At 42.9% G+C, this 18,903-nt stretch overlaps 1 protein-coding gene across 1 annotated transcript in view; it reads left to right on the plus strand.

Moving 5' to 3' along the window:
* The window catches only part of LOC144800360 (vitamin D3 hydroxylase-associated protein-like), a 352,351-nt gene that overhangs the window by 237,567 nt on the left and 95,881 nt on the right, over positions 1–18,903 (plus strand). Inside the window, exons 8-9 of the mRNA XM_078671675.1 lie at positions 13,711–13,836; positions 15,837–15,934. Of these exons, the coding sequence (XP_078527801.1) occupies positions 13,711–13,836; positions 15,837–15,934 (224 nt within the window). The remainder of the gene's footprint in view (positions 1–13,710; positions 13,837–15,836; positions 15,935–18,903) is intronic.

Raw genomic sequence — 18,903 nt, forward strand, 5'->3', positions numbered from 1 at the left:
AATGTACAAGACACACGAATGGCATTCCTGTGTGTGTGTAGATGAGATGCATTTAAACACGAGCCAGGCTCCTCATCCTACCAGAGCAGATGGTACTCATGCCCTTGATTCTAATGCACTTGAAATAGACACTGTTTAAGATGACTCTAATCATTCTTAACTTAAAAGGGTGTTCAGCTGTGTGTGAGTGATAAGTGTGAGATGTGTGTTGGGGTATAGTGTTAAATGACTGTGAAGCAAACATTTTATAAGATAGAGGAGTAGTTCTTACCTTGCCATATGTTGGGATTCCCCCAGATCAGGCAGGCCACAGAGCAGTTCAGGTTGCATCAAGGGGGTGAGACAGAGTTGAGATAATGGGTCCACCTCCTGTGAGAGCGTTTGTGTCTGATTCCGGGAGACTTTGTACTTTATCTGTCTCCACTTGTCCTGCCACTTTTTCAGATGCCGCACAAGGTGTACCTAAGCCCACAAAGCATTGACAGAGACTACCAAATACTGCCACATGGATTGTCTTCTGAGGGTGTATGGAGTCACAATATGCAGTTTCCTAAAGAAAGCCCTACAAAAAAAGATAACATAGTCTGTCTCCTCTGTGGAGTTCTCTTGAGTGGGGCAGGCTGCATTCTGGAGGTTAAAACTACAGTAGGGTATCATGAAAATCATGCAGTCTAAGGGAAGATGAAAGAACCCAAGGTACATACTGAATTCATATGTTTGTTGGATTGATGTAAGTTGTGTTGTATGATTTACATCCGGTAAATGTAGGTTACCTATATTTTCTATTTTGATTTACCACAGCACAGCGAGGACTCTGCATCCACTATGGATATCTACAGACAAAAGATACTTGTAGTAACTTTACAGTTGCAATTTCTATTGTAAGAGTCTTCTTCTCTTCATGTGGTTGTGTGGAGACGTGTACATCCTACTACTAGGCCATGATTTCCGCTTGGAATTGGTGAAATCTATTGGTGAAATCTATCCTAGCGGAAATGTCTGCCAAGGCAGATATCTGCTTGTGCAAAGACCTCTGCATGAAGGTTTCTGTTAGACCTGGCATCCTTGGCATGGTTTCCCCGGTCTTCTTGCCTCTGTCTCCTGTATTTTTGACACTGTGCTGGATTTTGTTTTTGCTGGTTTAGATGCTTTGGGCACTTGCCACTGCTGATCAGTATCAAAGTGCAAGTGCTCCCTGTGTGAATTATTATTGTAATTGGTTATCCATGATTGGCCTATTTGTATCACCAAGAAGTCCCTAGTAAAGTGCACTGAGTGTGCCAAGGCTGGTGATACAAATGCTACTAGTGGGCCTGCAGCACTGATTGTGCCACCCACATGAGTAGCCCTAAAATGGTGTCTCAGGCCTGCCACCGCAGTGCCTGTGTGCAGTCTGTGAACTGCCATGTCCTCCTGGTCAGTGTCCCCACTGGCCAGGCCCAACCCTTCCCTTTCTGTACACATTGGTCACACCTATGGAAGGCCCAAAGTACCCACTTGGGCAGGGTGCAGTGTATGTGAAAGGTAGAGCATGTACTAGTGCAGGTGACATGCTCTGGTAGTGAATGACAGCCATTTTCGTTTTTCACTATTGTAAGGCTACCTTGCCCATAGGCTATAATGGGGAATGCTGGCTACAGTGACTACCAGCATATCTTCCCATAGGAGCAATGTAGGACATAAAAGTATGATATCCCTGAACTCAGAATTTAATAACACATCTTTTAGGAAAGGTTGTTTTTAAATCCTGTGTTTGAGAACAGCACTTTTAGAAAGTTGCTGCTCTCTTGTCCGACCTTTCTTTGTGCCTTGGCCAGTTTGTGAATTGACTGTCTGGTTTGTGAGTGACAGGGGTTGGGTGGCTTCCGAGGCTGAGTGGGCCATCCCTGGGCTGCATAGATCCATCTGCATCTAGAGTGGTGGGAGGTGGCAGCACCTAGGCCTGAATAGGGTTGTTCCTGCCTTCCACAATGCTGGCTCCACCTCCTGCTGTGCGGCTGACGACCCTGCCCCTCTCTCTGAAAGGAAAGGAGAGGCCAGGAAAACAAAGTGCTCAAGGAACACCCAGAACTGGTTCAGAATGGGCTCCGAGCCCTCCTGCACAAAGGGAACAAAGACTTTTAGGGGTATAAGTACAGGACCCCAGACTACAGAAAATTAGATCATCCTGGAATCAAGAAGGAACCTTTGCCAAGGAGAAAGCTGGAAGACTGAAGAAGGAAGACTGTCCTGCTGTTGCTTTGCTGGACTGACCTTCAGTTGCTTTGCTGCCAAGGAGAGGGGTAGGACTTTGCTTTGTGTTGTGTCCCCTTGCTTGAAGGAATCTCCAAGGGCCTGAACAAGAGCTGGCTCCCTGTTTAGAAGTCCCAGGAACAAAAGGACTTCCCCCCCTCCCCCCTCCCCCCAGCTTCCCTGAACTCTGCTGAGAGAGTTTTGTCCTTCCTAGTGTGCTTGGGCCAGTTGTGGTGCCTCTGGAAGTTGCACCTGTGTTGGGAAGCTGGAAACCAAGAACTTTCTGCAAAGTTTATTGCATTGCTCGCTTGCGGTGCGCATCCCTGTCAGTGCAAGGAAATTCCCACCGCTACGGAGGCCGAGATCGTCGCAGCGCCTGTTGCCGCTGCCAGAGTTGTTGCATCCTCCGTTTGCAGGACGCACCAGTCCGGTGTGGGAAGATTACCATCGCTGCGAGTATCGCTGCAGAGCCTGTCGCCACTGGGTGAGATCGTCGCACCGCTTGCTTGCGGACCACATCTCGTCGCTGCGAGAGTCGACGCAGAGCCACTGCATCGAGGGACCGTGAGAGTAGAAGATCGACGTGAAGCCGGGTCACCGCACCGGAGATCATCGCCGCCCCGAAGATCGCCGCATTGTAAATTTTGCGAGCTGCTTCCACCAAAACATGTGGACCGGAATTCACGCAAGGTATCGCATCGCTTCCCGTACCGGAGCAACCGCAACATGCCCGCTACATCGAGCGGGGTTGTCGCATCGCCTTCCCAGGGTCTCAGGAGTGACGCATCGCTTGCTTTTCACCGCTACAGCTTGTCACTTGGAACTTTTGTTGCATCTAAAGGTACTTTGGCTAAAACGTGACGCATCTGTGGATTATCTTAACGCAACCTTAAGAACTCTCTTTTTTGTTTTAGTCTTGTGTAGTTTAAATTAAATACCTTTATTTTTCTAAACTGTTGTTGAGTCAGTTTGTGATGTTTTCACTGTGTTACTGTAAGTGTTGGTACAAATACTTTGCACATTGCCTTCAATAAGCATGAATGCTCATGCCAAGCTACCAAGGGGGTGAGCAGGGGCTATCTGAAGCGTGTTTCCTCCTTACCCTGACTAGAAGCAAGGGTCCCTATTTGGACAGTGGTACCTACCTCTGCCAACTAGCGACCCCCAGTTCTAACAGTTTCCCTAGGTGTACTGGGCCTATACAGTATCAAATCTCTGGGTGTAATTTGGACTGTGACAAATGAAAGAGCAAGCAGGCCTATATGTCACATTGCGACACAGCAGGTGTAAAAAGCATACCTAGTCCTGTTGTTGTTCTTTGTATTCTAGTAGTTGTGGCCCAGATGAATGTAGGGAAAACATCTACAAGACTGTATGAATTGCTCTCAGTACATGTGGAAAATCCTTAGATCAGTCTGGCTAACGTAATTGTGAAGTTGCACTGTAGGCAATGAAGGATAAACATAATCATCTATATTTGCACACTCTGGACACCAAGCAAAGAAGAGGTAACACAAAATCTGCATTATTCTGTCCCTGTGATGTTAAATTGATGAATAACATATTGTTCTGGTAAAACTACGTTTATGACTTGGGTCAGGGTAGATAGAGATGAAGATTTAAAACATTAAACAGAAAGATAAAAAAAGCTAGCATAGGTGAATAGACTGAGAGATACCAACCCAGAGAAGGCAAGCATTGGATATAAAGATGAGATGGTTGGTTAGAGGAATGATGGCTAGTTGAATACATTAAGTAAATGTATGGAGTGAATGAATTCATTTGGTAGAGAATTGTGAATGGATAGAGTTTTTGTAAGATATAGAAGAATTGATGGACTTGAAGGACAGGTTAGATGGATAGAGTGCCTGGATGGATAAATTTAGATTGATTGTATGATTTGGATAGGTGGATATTTGGATAAGTGGATATTTGGATAGGTGGATTGGGTTGGCTGGACCGGGTGGATCAATTAAGTAGGTGTATGGACCAAATGGATTGGAATGGTTGATGTATTGAAAGGGACACAATAGATAGATTTGATTGGTGCATTGAAGTCATAGGATGGATGGATGGATGGATGGATGGGAGGATTTCATTAATGGTGGCCAATGTGGGCCTAGAAGGCTAGATCCATGCCACACATCTAGGATAACCCCAGAATATATTAATTAGATATTTCTAGATGATAAGAAGATCATTTATGTTATGGGGATACACTGGAACTAGACTGAATTAGTTGAATGGGTGGTTAGATTGGTTCAATAGATTAAACACATTGGATAATTGGATTAGATAGATTAATGAGTTAGTTTAGATATTTGTTTTGTCATTATGTGCTTAGTCCAGAAATAGAAAAAGAATGTTTGTGTGATCTTTTTATATGGATAGACTAAGGAGGTAAGATAAATGTATTTATATATCACACATCTCTCAATTCTCACAAGCATGTACTATAAAAATACATGTTCGCGGCATATGAGCTGCAGATCGTATACTGTGCATTAGATCACCACCTGGTGTTGGGCACAAATGATTGCAGGTTGTTGTCTTCTTGGAAGAAGTCTTTGTAGTCCCGAGATAGGTGACTCCTCCCTTGGACAATACTGTGCATGGTCATCGACTCCATCCTCAGATTGTTTTTTTCCGCCACTGGGTTCGGATGAAAGTTTTCCGCTCCGGCTAGAAAAGACTTTCCAGCATCTTCGATGCGCAAACAACTTTATAAAAACATCTTCGACATCGAATAGACCACTTTCCACATCAAATACATTCCGGTGCGTCGATGCGGGCCGTTGGGCCTATTGGCGCCGTACGGCCTACGCCTCATGGACAGCACTCCATACAAGAGATGCCCGGTATGTCAAGCAAAGTTCCCTCATAGCGACCATCACGAGGTCTGCAACCTCTGTCTATCGCCGGAGCACGACGAGTCGACCTGCACAGCTTGTGCATCCTTCAGATCGAAGAAGACCATTCGGGATCGGAGGGCACGTCGACACGAGATGAGGAGATCAGTGCCAGCACCTTAGGCCATCTTTGAGGAGGAGATCGTCGAAGAAGACATCTTCGAGGACGAGGATCCACTCGATGACATCTCCGAGGACGAGGCTCCACTCGTCGCCGAGGAAGACTCGTCTGATCTCCAGATCATATCGGGGGCAGAGGACTCAGACGACTCGATTCCATCTCGACAACCCGTGAGTACCCCTGCCCCTGCACAACAGACACTACACAAACCAAAGGCAACGGTCAGCACTCCGCCCATGTTGCCCAGTCGGGACCGAAATACCCCCTCCGACGCCACGCCTTCGGGCTCGGCTCCGAGGAAAACAACTACGCCTTCCGGTGTCTCGGCACCGACAAAACCACATGTGCCAATTCCACCTCTTCCATTGGCACCGAAGCACACATATCCTTCGGCACCGAAGGATTCCTCGACACCGAAGCCAAAACGCCCTTCGGTGCCCAAAGAACAAGAGCCTTCGGCACCCAAACCAAAAGAGGCATCGGTTCCGAAGCCAAACAATGCACCGGATCCGAAAAGAGCTCCGACTCCAAAGCCTTCCGGTTCCAAAAATAAAGATGGGAAGCCAGAGTCCGATGCCGCAAGGGCAACGAGACCTGTATCCACTCCAAATCTCCAACCTCTGTACCAAAGACTCCTACTAAGCCGAAACCACCTTTGGCACCAAAAACTTTGCCACAGGACTCAATAACGCCTCCTACAGCAAAACACACGAAACAACCCCTATTGGCACCGAAAAAATCGACGCCAAAGAAGGTTGTAGAGGAGAAAGAACTGTTTAGACCAAATCCTAAACAAAAGAAAGTCTATATCAATCCAACGATTGGACATGTAGAAGCTATTCCTTATAAGAAGAGACCAGCAGACACACCACTTCTACCTGTGGTTCCTGCCAAAAAGAAGGACTGTGCAACTTCTCCAATGCCCCCTTCCTCTCCTTTACCTTCTTCCTCTCCTATCCCTCCTTACATTGAACCTACAGTTTCTCCTTTTCAATCTCCTGCATCATCACACCACACTTACGAGGAGTATGATCTAGGTGGGGGGAATCACATACCAGAGCCACAAGAATACCCTTTAGATGAAGATGTCAATCCTGAATATCCTAAAGAGGATGACATGTATGGCTTGCCACCACACAATGTGCCCGACATTCCTGATCCTCAGTCCTACCCAACAAAACCTTCCCCTCCAGAGGATAGTATTGGGTTTAATCATTTATTAAATAGAGCAGCCCTTTACCACGGGGTTTCAATGCACTCTGATGCCATTGATGAGGATTTTTTAATGGATACATTTGAGCAGTCACAAAGATCTACGCAAATACTACCTATGATCAAAGGAGTCATTAAACATGCTCCAGAAATATTTAAAGACCCAGTACACTGTAGGGTACTAATTCAAAGAATAGAAAAAAAATACAGACCAGCACCATCTGGTCCAGTCTATATTAAGGGGCATCTGCCACTAGACTCTTTAGTAGTGTTTAATGCAAGAAAAAGCTAATTCCCAGACCTCTGGTGACACGCCCCCACCTGACAAAGAATCTAAAGTTATTGACGCGCCAGGGAAACGGATTGCTGCGCAAGCAACAAACATATGGCGCATAGCAAATACACAAGCCCAGATCTCACGCTATGACAGGGCTCACTACGACCAATTAGCAACATTGATGGAGCACCTCCCAGATCAGTACAAAGATCAGGCAACAGAGCTCATACAGGAAGGCAAGGTAATATCCAATGCCTCAATTAAATGTGCACTAGATGTAGCTGACACAGCATCCAGAGCAGTCAATACTAGTGTTATACTTAAAAGACATGCGTGGTTACGCATTTCAGGGTTTAAAACAGAGGTATAGACCACCATCTTGAACCAGCCCTTCAATCAAAACCAATTGTTCGGGCCGGAAGTAGACAACACACTAGAAAAGATGAAAAAAGACACAGACACAGCTAAGTCTATGGTGCATTACAATCCACACAGACTAGAAGTTCTTTTCGCCGCTCCTTTTATAGAGGAGGCTCTAAGCAAACCGGGGCAGATACGTCATCTTTTAAAACAAATACACAGACCTCCTCTAACAAGAACTACTTCAGAGGAGGATACAGAGAAAATAATAACAAGGGAAGAGGTAAAGGTAATAACAACCACTCTTCCACTCCCAAACAGTGACTTTTCTCTGCCTACCCCACAGCATTCCACCCCTGTGGGGGCAGACTATCACAGTTCCTACCTGTCTGGAATTCCATCACAACAGATAAGTGGGTAAGACAAATTATCCAATATGGCTACTGCCTAGAACTCACAGCAACCCCCCCAAACATACCACCCAGGCAGCGTCCAATGTCCACAGACCATATTACTCTACTTCAACAAGAAGTTCTAGCACTTCTACAAAAGGATGCTATTCAAGTAGTTCCTTTAGAGGAACAGGGAACAGGAGTTTACTCCTTGTACTTCCTAATTCCCAAGAAGGGCGGGACACTAAGACCAATTCTCGACCTCAGGCCCCTCAACCATTACATACAATCAGATCATTTTCACATGATCGCTCTGCAGCAAGTACTCCCACTACTACAAAACGGTGATTTTCTTTCAACACTAGACCTAAAGGACACCTACTTTCACATTCCTATACACCCTGCTCACAGGAAGTATCTAAGGTTTGTCATACAAGGACAGCACTATCAATTCAAAGTCCTTCCATTCGGGGTCACACCAGCACCACGAGTGTTCACAAAGTGCTTAGCAGTAGTAACGGCACATCTCAGAAGACAACAGATACATGTCTTCCCTTATCTAGACGACTGGCTCATAAAAGCAAAATCATACAGTCAATGTGTCCATTCATACAGTCAATGTGTCCATCACACAAAGCAAACAATTCAGACATTGCACGACTTAGGGTTTACCATAAACTACACCAAGTCGCACCTAGAGCCTTCGCACGTTCATCAGTATCTAGGAGCTACCATAGACACATCTACAGCTCTAGCGTATTCCAGTCCAGCCAGGATACAGAGCATTCAAACTTTAGTCTCCATTTTTCAACACCAGCAGTCTCTCCAAGCCAAAGTATTCATGAGACTAATAGGCATGATGGCGTCTTGCATCTTCATAGTTCCACATGCAAGACTGCAAATGCGCCCATTACAAGAATGTCTAGCACAACAGTGGAATCAGGCTCAAGGTCAGCTCTCAGACCTGGTGTTGGTGGACATCCGTACATATCGCTCTCTGCAATGGTGGAACACCAAAGATTTGACAAAGGGACGGCCGTTCCTAGAGCCTGTTCCACAGATAGTGCTCACGACAGATGCATCCCTCACAGGATGGGAAGCCCATCTCTTGCACTATACCACACAAGGCCAATGGAACAACCAACAAAAACTGTTCCATATCAACCATCTAGAGCTGCTAGCAATTTTCCTAGCACTCAAAACATTTCAAGTGCAAGTACAAAACAAAGCTGTCTTAATCCGGACGGACAATATGGCAGCCATGTACTATATACAAAAACAGGGGGGGGACGCACTCTCTGCAACTGTCCCAGCTCGCACAGAACTTTTGGAGATGGGCCATTCCTCAAAACATACACCTGACAGTAGAGCACCTTCCAGGAATTCACAATCAGATAGCAGATCTGTTGAGTCGACAGTCACAACAGATTCACGAATGGGAGATACATCCACAAGTTCTTCGGCCATTCTTCCAAATGTGGGGGCATCCACAGATAGATCTGTTTGCCACCCACGAGAATACAAAATGCCCAACCTTCGCCGCCAGGTTTCCACACCCACGGTCGAAGGGGAATTTAATATGGATGAACTGGTCAGGCAAATTTGCGTACGCTTTTCCGCCTCTCCCACTCATTCCACTAGTAGTGCGCAAACTCAGACAACAGTCTCTCAAACTGATACTAGTAGCTCCCACATGGGTCCGCCAGCCGTGGTTCACCACACTGCTGGATCTTTCACTAGTTCCACATCAAAAATTAAAGCTCACGCCCTCCCTGTTAACACAGAACCATGGAGAAATAAGACACCCAGAACCAAGCCAACTAAATTTGGCGATCTGGCTCCTGAAGTCTTAGAGTTTGGTTACTTAAACCTACCACCAGACTGTATGAACATAATTAAAGAAGCTAGAAAACCCACTACCAGAGAATGTTATGCCGCTAAGTGGAAAAGATTTGCAATATATTGCAACAATATTCTCATTGATCCACTGGATGTTTTCATCCAAAATATCATTTGCTACCTTCTACACCTACAAAGATCCAATTTAGCTTATTCTTCCATACGCCTGCATCTGGCAGCAATAGCAGCTTATTTACAGAATAGACAACATCTATCTCTATTAGGAGTACCTGCGATCAAAGCTTTTATGGAAGGATTAAAACGTATATTCCCACCTAGGTTACCACGTGCTCCAGTATGGAACCTAAACGTGGTCCTTACAAGACTTATGGGACCCCCTTTTGAGCCTTTACATACCGTATTTTCCGGCGTATAAGACGACTTTTTAACCCCTTAAAATGTTCTGGAAAGTCGGGGTCGTCTTATACGCCGGGTGCCAAATTTGACGTATGTTTTCATGCGTTTCTTACATAGCGCGGACTTTACTTTTAGTTCTGCCAGCTTTAATACTCCTGTACTTGACCTCACAGTGCTGAAAGGTTGAACTGCTACTCTCAGCAACCGTGACAGGGGTGGCGCTCCTCTTCCCCTGAATTGTACTGTTACTTATGACAGATTTTCCATCCAGGGTCTGCTTGCTGTTTTTCCCATCAGGTGTCAGAGCGCTTTACAGTAGGAACAGTATTGATACAAGAGGAACAATTACTGTACAAATTACAAAAGCAAACGTTAAGTTACATGGATCAAAAGTGACAATAGTGAGCAACCAAAATACATGAGGTAGCAATCGGTACATTCCTGGAGTAAAAAGTGATAAGTGTGCAGGTTACAAAAGCGTACAAAGTACGAGCCAACTATGCAGGACTGCGTTGGACTGCGCTGGAAGTGGGGGTAGTCTTATACGGTGAGTATAGCACGAAACTTACATTTTTTCAAGCAAAGTAGGGGGTCGTCTTATACGCCGGGTCGTCTTATACGCCGGAAAATACGGTAAGTGTGAATTACAGTTCCTAATATGGAAAACTGCTTTCCTTGTTGCCATCACCTCTCTCAGAAGAGTTAGTGAAATACAAGCATTCACAATACAAGAATCATTTTTTTCAGATACATACTAACAAAGTGGTACTTAGGCCTAATCCAAAATTCCTGCCAAAAGTTATTACTCCTTTTCACCTTAACCAATCAGTGGAGCTACCTGTGTTTTTTCAAAACCCGGACTCTGTTGCAGAAAGGGCTTTACACACCTTAGATGTTAGAAGAGCCCTGTTATACTACACAGATAGGACTAAAACCTTCAGAAAGACAAAACAATTATTTGTATCTTTCTCTCCTCCACACAAAGGCAACCCCATCTCTAAGGGGGGAATTGCCAGGTGGATTGTAAAGTGTATACAAATATGCTATCAAAAAGCGAAACGTACGCTACCAGTTCCTCCTAGAGCACACTCTACTCTCAAACTAGGAGCCTCTATGGCTTTCTTAGGAAATATACCACTAGAGGACATATGCAAGGCAGCGACATGGTCTACAATACACACCTTCACTAAACACTATTGTGTTGATGTGCAAGCCAAGCAGCAAGCTGCAGTAGGCTAAGCTGTCCTTAGAACACTGTTTCAGAATGCTGCAACGGATACAGGCGACCACCGCTAGGGGAGACACTGCTGCACAATCGATGCACAGTATACGATCTGCAGCTCATATGCCTCGAACGGAATATGCTACAGTATGCATCTGTTCTTGGCATGTAGAGCTGCAGAGTCGTATACACCCTCCCGCCTCCCCGGGGCTTGTATCCGTTCCAGTTATCATCTTAATTAGATGCACACGCATGGACATCCCTTCTTTATCTTTACTTCTACTAACTCCATCATTTCCCATCATGGCGAAAAACAATCTGAGGATGGAGTCGATGACCATGCGCAGTATTGTCCAAGGGAGGAGTTATCTATCTCGTCACTACAAAGACTTCTTCCAAGAAGACAACAACCTGCAATCATCCGAGCCCAACACCAGGTGCCGATCTAATGCACAGTATACGACTCTACAGCTCTACATGCCAAGAACAGATGCATACTGGTAAGTAGCATATTCCTTATACAGCACAGATCTGTGAGAACTGCTGCCTCCAACCACTGAATATAACTTCTCAAGAAGACAAGTACAGTGACTAGACAAGCCTGCCAAAGAGTTTGTCTGAATATGTAATCATATTTTTAGTGGATTATTGATTTGGAAGGATGGGTAGATAAATATAGTAAAGTGAGTTGGAAGGATAGAGTAAATGGAATTATAGATTTGGATGGATGGGTGGATTAATGCATGGGTCATTTAGATGAATTGATTGGTTGGATTCACTGGCTGATTTGATTGTATGATAAACTGGGTTTGTGTTATAGAACACATGGATAGCTGAATAGCTTGAATTAGTAAATCAATTCGATAGTTGGAATAGCTTGATTAAATGGAAATACAGATAGATTAGATATAACTAATTACATGCACTAGATTGATTAATTAGATAAATTTGTGACAGATTTGCCAATTTAGTTAAAGAGATTTGATGAAACAGATAGATATTGTAGATAGCCTAGATACAGGGGATAGACATGTAAATTGATTATTAACTAGAACAATGAGAAGCTATGTTGATACAATTCACTCTATGATGACTGCTGTGTCTGGCACAACATAAACTTCCAGGCATAATCAATGAAGGTTGGTTCTGAGTGCAGCTCTGAACCTGAGAAGGTTCCCATCTTAATAGCTGGATTGTATGGAAGGTTAGAATTAAAGAATATGTTGTTTGGATGCATGATGTTTGTTTATGGTTCGTATTGGTTGATAGGTTGGATTGATTAGATGGGTAAATTTTACTGACTGAATGAATAGATAGAACAGTTCATATTAGTAGTTACCATGTTTGGCTAGATTGAAAAGATTTGATGGATACCTGGGTAGAGTGGCTGGATCATGGAAGAGATCATGGAAGAGAATGAATGATGGAATGATAGATTGGGTGGATTAATTGGTCGGTGGATGTAAGGATGGGTGATGGGTGCACATTCTAGATGTATGATGTTTTTACTAGATTGATGGGTTGATGGCTTGAAATTTTTTGTATACATGAATAGATTGGATCAACTGAATACATTGGAATAAGGTTGATATTGTATAGAATGTATGGATAGAGGAATAGTTTGCACAGCTAGGGTATAACAATTAGATGGTTAAAATGAATAAACTCAACAGCGCCATTAGATAGATAACTGTAGTAAATGATTAGGCTAATTAGAAACTTTTTACGTAAATTAAATTAGATAAACACATCGAAGACTGAAAACTAGCTTAGTAGATTAGATAACGCTACCTAGCATACTCTTCCAGTAATGATTTCTGAATACACTGTTTTAATCCTACTGGGAATACCATGAACACAAATAAACACAATTCATGAAGATTAGTTGGTGAGCACAGCTCTGACCCTGTTGCAGCTGTCTTCTTGGTCAGTGTGTTTACTCCAGGAATTCCTTTGGTTTGGGTTCATGGACAACTAAAGAAAGGAGAGATTCAGGAGGTACTCTAAAAGATGTTTTGACTACAGAAATCCCGGCGGGTTGATGGAACAACCTTTGAGCTTACTCAATAAAGGTATTCTCACAGTACATGGATGTACATGGAATGGGGCAGCTATTGGTGTTTGACTGTGATAGAGGATTAAAAATGTGTGCCACAATGTATTATCTAAAAAAAAATATCACACTTGCTTGGAACTTGCAGTTGATAAGTATTATTATTGTTATGATTCCTAATGTAATTAAACCGCAAGCAGTGTTCTGTTCATATTCGTCATCCAAATGAATGCTGTGAAGTCCTCCAGTTTCAAACAGATCTAACCTGGGGGAAATAAATGAGGGAAAGACTAAGACCAAAATTTTACTCATACAGTTGGGAACATTGGGTATACTATTGGTTGGGAAGCAAGAGAACAAATGAATATTAGGTTTGGATACAATGGAGAGAACTGAAGATAATTTGTAGAACACTCCATCGATTACAAGTTATTGTGATAATGATGTAAGGGTGGAAAGCTGGATTGTTTTTTGGTTCCAGTTTTCTTTAGCCTTATAGTGAGTTTGAGAATTCACCTTTTTAAACATTTGGGATGCAGCAGAGCATTGCTACGAAAGTTTAAATGTGGCCATGATAAGTCATTTTTGATTTGCTATTTTAAGAGAGTGCATCCATTACATTCATGCTTGTCCAAGTGAAAGCCACATTTTGAACAATTACTTCTTGCCATTGCAGGTTTTCTCCAGATCAACACCTCTTAGGATTGGTTACTATGATACAACTCGCCATTTTCCATCAACCCCCAGCATGAGAAGAGTTGTTCATGAAACTAAAAAGATCCTTGAAGAAGCAGGACACACAGTAAGTCTTGATGATGGCCGTAATGTGATTTGCTACATTGAACTGATCAATACTGTTTTATTGCAGTTTAACTGATAAACAACAAATTGTAGTAAGTTGGCATCCCTGTAAGGATTTTTATTTTTTAACGGTGGTCCCAGGTGGTTTGTCTCGTTAGACTATATCTCACTAGATGCTGCATCCACATATCACATCCATGTGGAATACTGGCCCATTGCCTGCCACTTGAGAACCTGCAGTAACAAACACTGTCTTATTTGGATAGTGCATGTGTTTTCTCCCTCATTATGGTCTCTTCATTTGTGTTACACGCATTACCATGATAGGCTGATACCCTGTATTTTATGGGTGAGGGATCTAAAATTCTAAAAATATAGCTCTGGATTTCTCGCAGTTAATATACAAACTTTCAAAAAAACTATTTATTTTTAAGGTCCATGCATTAACTCAAAGAAATTTCGAGGTATATGTTTGAACTTTGTACACTTTGCACCGCAAAAAAAGATGTTCGCTCAAATATGATACCGCCCCTGGTGCTATATTAGAGCCCTAAAGAAGGTCTTTTGGAGATAGTCTAGAAAAATATGTAATCTGTGTTGATTTTCTCTAGCTTCTAATGATATTAACCTTACATAAAAATGTAGATAAGTTGACCCACACCAACAAAGAAATATGGTAGTATCGTATGGTTTTTTAATTACATTTAAATAATCAATTATACAGTGGCGAATCCTCTGCGAAGGCGGACGAGCATTGCCCCACTGCTTTTGGAGCAGTGCTTTTTTATTTTTCACCAGGGTCTGGGTTAGGGCAGGGTGGGGGTTACGAGGGAGGAGTGGTTTGCCCACTCCAGGAGTGCGTGACTGCTTGGCTGGCCCTCTTGGGCCAGCCAAACAGTCATGCACACAGTCATGCACACTTTGAATTTTCCTCACCAGGCTTGCTTTACACAGCCTAGTGAGGAACATGCAAAGCCTCCCAGTCCCTGTCTGAGCACCTGCACTCATACCAATCCCAATGCTGCATTGCAGCATTGTGATTGGCTTAGTGAAGGGAGCATGTGTGAGGAGAAGGTGGCTCACGGGACCGGAGATGGCTGGCCGGCCCCAAAAGGTAAGTCAACTTTTATTTTTTTTTGTCTCCCCACTCTCCGCCCCCTCCCCTGCCCTTCCACCCCCGTCCCCTGCCAGATGCCACTGCGATTATGCACTGGTAAGGAACTGCAGACCATTTACAGACATGAATGTTAGAGTGTGTGCCTGTCATTCGGTCTCTATAGGTAGTGTATGATATGGACGGGTGCATGAGAACCACAGTTGTGCTTTTATTGTGTTATTGGCAGTGTGCCTTAGTATTATTTTGAATAACAAACAAGTGAGGAATAAGAGATTGTGTGGACAAATGCAGAGAAAGTCTGTGAGTACATTCTGGCCTTTCTAGTGTGTGGAAAGTTGGTGGTGTCATCTCTGTAGTGCAACTGCACCAATGCATGGGCGTAGGAGAAAATATCTCTCTCAGAAAAAGATGTTCTAGTGCATGTCTGTCTCTGTCAACTGTGGAGCTATAGCTTATGCCAATTAACTATGATATAGGGACTGCCTGATATGCGTATGGATAACAATATACCCCAAACATTTGCATTAATGAAGTTCCAATATCATCCATGGCGTTTTGGACACTTTGTTTGAGCAAATTCTGCAGAAAGGTGCATCATCCTATCAAATTGTGTTTAGATAGGTGAATCAGTAGCTTTCCTGATCAAGGTCAAGCTTGCTTGGCATGTTCTGAAACTGCTGAAATATTTCCCCTCTTCAGTATCAATAGCTTCTTAGTTAATGAACTTGAAAAATCCACTGTAAATTGAATGATTTGCTTGTACCTTTGTAAATAATCCCTCGAAAAGAATCCCCCAAAGTAACGTTTTTGTGAATATAAAGTTTAGAAACAGGTGGATTGGATAGAAACTTATTTTTGAGACACTACTTCTCTTTTCCACACAGCTTATACCCTTTACACTACCTCATCTGGACTGGAGCCCAATGGAACTTTTTACAACGTTATTCTTTGCTGACGGTGGATCAGCATTCTTGGAGAAATTGTAAGTACTCAATAGTTCATTTGGTGATATTTGTAAAGAATGCATTGGGTGGAAACAGTGAGGAAGAGCACACCCAAAATACAGAGAGTGATAGCGCCATTTTATAATAGATGGGGCAATGTGGTCAGTTCTAACTACGCTATGTCAATATATGACAATTTCAAAATTAGTATGATGCTATCAAAATCATAAGATGTCTTATTCTTGATGAGTATCATGAATCTATTTATATTGCATACCCCTTTTCATCCATTCTCCTCTCACCTACTAGCAATATAGTTAATGAGCAAGAGAATAAGTTAATATGGTTTATTACTCAGTAGAGTTGGATAGACTAGAGTTCATATGGCAATGTTTTCATGTAAGTTTATAGATATTGACGCTATTTCCGAGGGTGGCTGCTGAGAATCAGTATTAGAACTGAGTTGGTACTGTCTTATAACACTAACAAAAGTGCTGGGACTGGTACCCAAATTCATAATGCCCACTTCTGTCCAAAAGGTGGCACATGAATAGTAGATCATGTCCTGGAATCTTCCGGGAATGACTAGAAAAAAGGTACAATCGTTTCTGCAGAAAGGAGTCAAGATTTCAAGATGTTAAGCGTGGGTCACCTTTTTTGGAAATTGGTCTCCATGACCAGTGGAAATGTCAAGCTTTTCAATGAGCTTATTAGTTGTGAATGTACCTGTTAAGTTTAATAACTGTATGTAATTGTGTTCATGTTTTATTGACACTCAAAACAAATAGGCAGAAGCAAACTCCATGCAAAACTGGCAAGAGTCTTGAGTAAAGTGAAGTTTTGTTCCAGGAGGATTACACATATTTGAGGGATGGATTCATGTCAGATTTTCAGAAAATACAACTAAACATAATGAATGTTAATTAAATTCCTTTACATAGTCAGTGGGTATGTTGAGAGTCTAGCATAGACTCTGCCCTTCTAGAACTATGGTGAACACTCCTGGGCCATATTATAGAAGTGCTGAGGGGGTGCAATGGGAGTTTGCGCACGCTTTGGGCACCCTTGGGGCACTTTATTATCGAATAAGCCACAGACGTTTGTGCATCCACTTCTGTAACACTGAAAGCGCTGGTGCACATACATCACCAGAGCTTCTTCAGGAGAGCGTTCCCTCATTTGCATGGGGGCATGGCACCATGCAAATGCGCGAATCCCTTTGCCCCTGCGCCGTATTACAGATGCGGGTGCAGAGGCAAAGAAGCTTCAGGAGGCGCACTGTCAGTGCACCCCCTGATTGCAGCACTCGGGCTGTTGGAAAGGGGTCCCATGGACCCCCCAGACATCCCCTAGCAGGTGTGTGCAGTCACTCACTGCACCTGCCTGCAAGTGGATCTCTAACACCCATTAAAGGTTAAGGTGGATTGGCACCTGCACTGCAAAAACGCTGAGGGGCTTTAAAGCAGCTGCTCTGATTTTCACCAGAATGTGCTGCATCCAGGGCAGCTGCCCTGGGGGCAGTGCACTCACCATAATGCAGCCTTTTTTCCTGGTTAGTGCGGGATGCACATTTTAAAAGGTGTGCCCAGCGCTAAACAGGAAAGTGTTATGCATACATAATACAGCCCCTGATCTATCTAGCTCTTCCTAAAACTTAAGAGATCTGGTCACATTCATCATGGTCTCCTTTTTATTTTGATATGTGTTTGCATACTTCACTCTTACCTCGTTTGGAAGGGTCTTAAGAATGCTTTGCTAATAGAGGATACTGTTGTCTGTTCATTACGAAAGAATTTCAAAGCTGTTACAAACTGGGTTTCTGGTTGGCAGAGATGTGCACTCTGTCCACACGGGAACCACAATCATAGTCAGGGTAAATCACAACACAAATAACCTAAATAATCCTGTGCTCACCCTCTGTTAGCTTGGCACAGAGTAGTTAGGCTTACCTTAAGAGGCAATGTGTAAATTATTTGTGCAACACTTCAAACAGTAACATAGTGAAACATCACAACAAAAACTCCATACCAGGTTATGAAAATAGAGAACATTTTCATAAGATTTCAAGATTTCAAGATTTTTATTTTGGGTGATCGGTCTTTAAAAACAAAAACCATTACGCCAAATAACAGTTTTTAAATAATACTACTACACATAAGCACATAGAATCGTTTGCTGATTCTTACAAAAATAATCTATAAGTTACTTTTATGCGTCCAATGTTTAAAATTTAGTTTTTTTTAAAAAAAGTTTAAAAAGAAAAATCATGTCTTTCTAACATCATTACATAAAAAACAGCACTTTCGGCCACATGCATCAATGCTCCGGTTTGCGAATTCTTAATTGCGAAAATTAAGGAATCGCAATTAAGAATTCGCAAACGGCTATGCATCAAGATATCGCAATTTTGTTTGCGATTTCTTAATTTTCCTTAATTGCGATTCACAATTTACGAATCGCAATTAAGGAATCCCTTTCCATTGATTCCTATGGGCCTAGAGGCCCATAGGAATGAATGTGAAGGCATTCTCATTTTGCGATTCGCAATTAAGGAATCGCTAAATGAGAATGCAATTTCAAGGGTGCAGGGGGGTCCAAAGGACCCCCCTGCACCGCTGAAATGTACCTTTAAGTACATTTTTCACACACACATGCCCCAAGGGCATGTTTGTGTGTGTGTAAAATGAAACTTTCAAAAATGCACTTTTGTGCACTTTTGAAAGATTTCGCAAATTACCATGAAGGTTAACTTCATGGTAATTTACCACTACCTAACTGCGATTTCGCAATTAAAAAAAAAAAATTATGCATTGCATTTAAGAAATCCCAAAAATGCGATTTCTTAAATGCAATCGCAATTTCAGAAATCGCAAATAAATTGCGATTTCTAAAATTGCGAAAAAAGCAAAAGGCTTCATGCATCCCAAAAAAGGGATTTGCATTCGCAAACGGCCGAATTTTGCGATTCGCACCGTTTGCGAATGCAAAAACCCTTGATGCATGTGCC

This window comes from Lissotriton helveticus, chromosome 1_2 (assembly GCF_964261635.1).
Source record: "Lissotriton helveticus chromosome 1_2, aLisHel1.1, whole genome shotgun sequence".
NCBI classification, from domain to species: domain Eukaryota; kingdom Metazoa; phylum Chordata; class Amphibia; order Caudata; family Salamandridae; genus Lissotriton; species Lissotriton helveticus.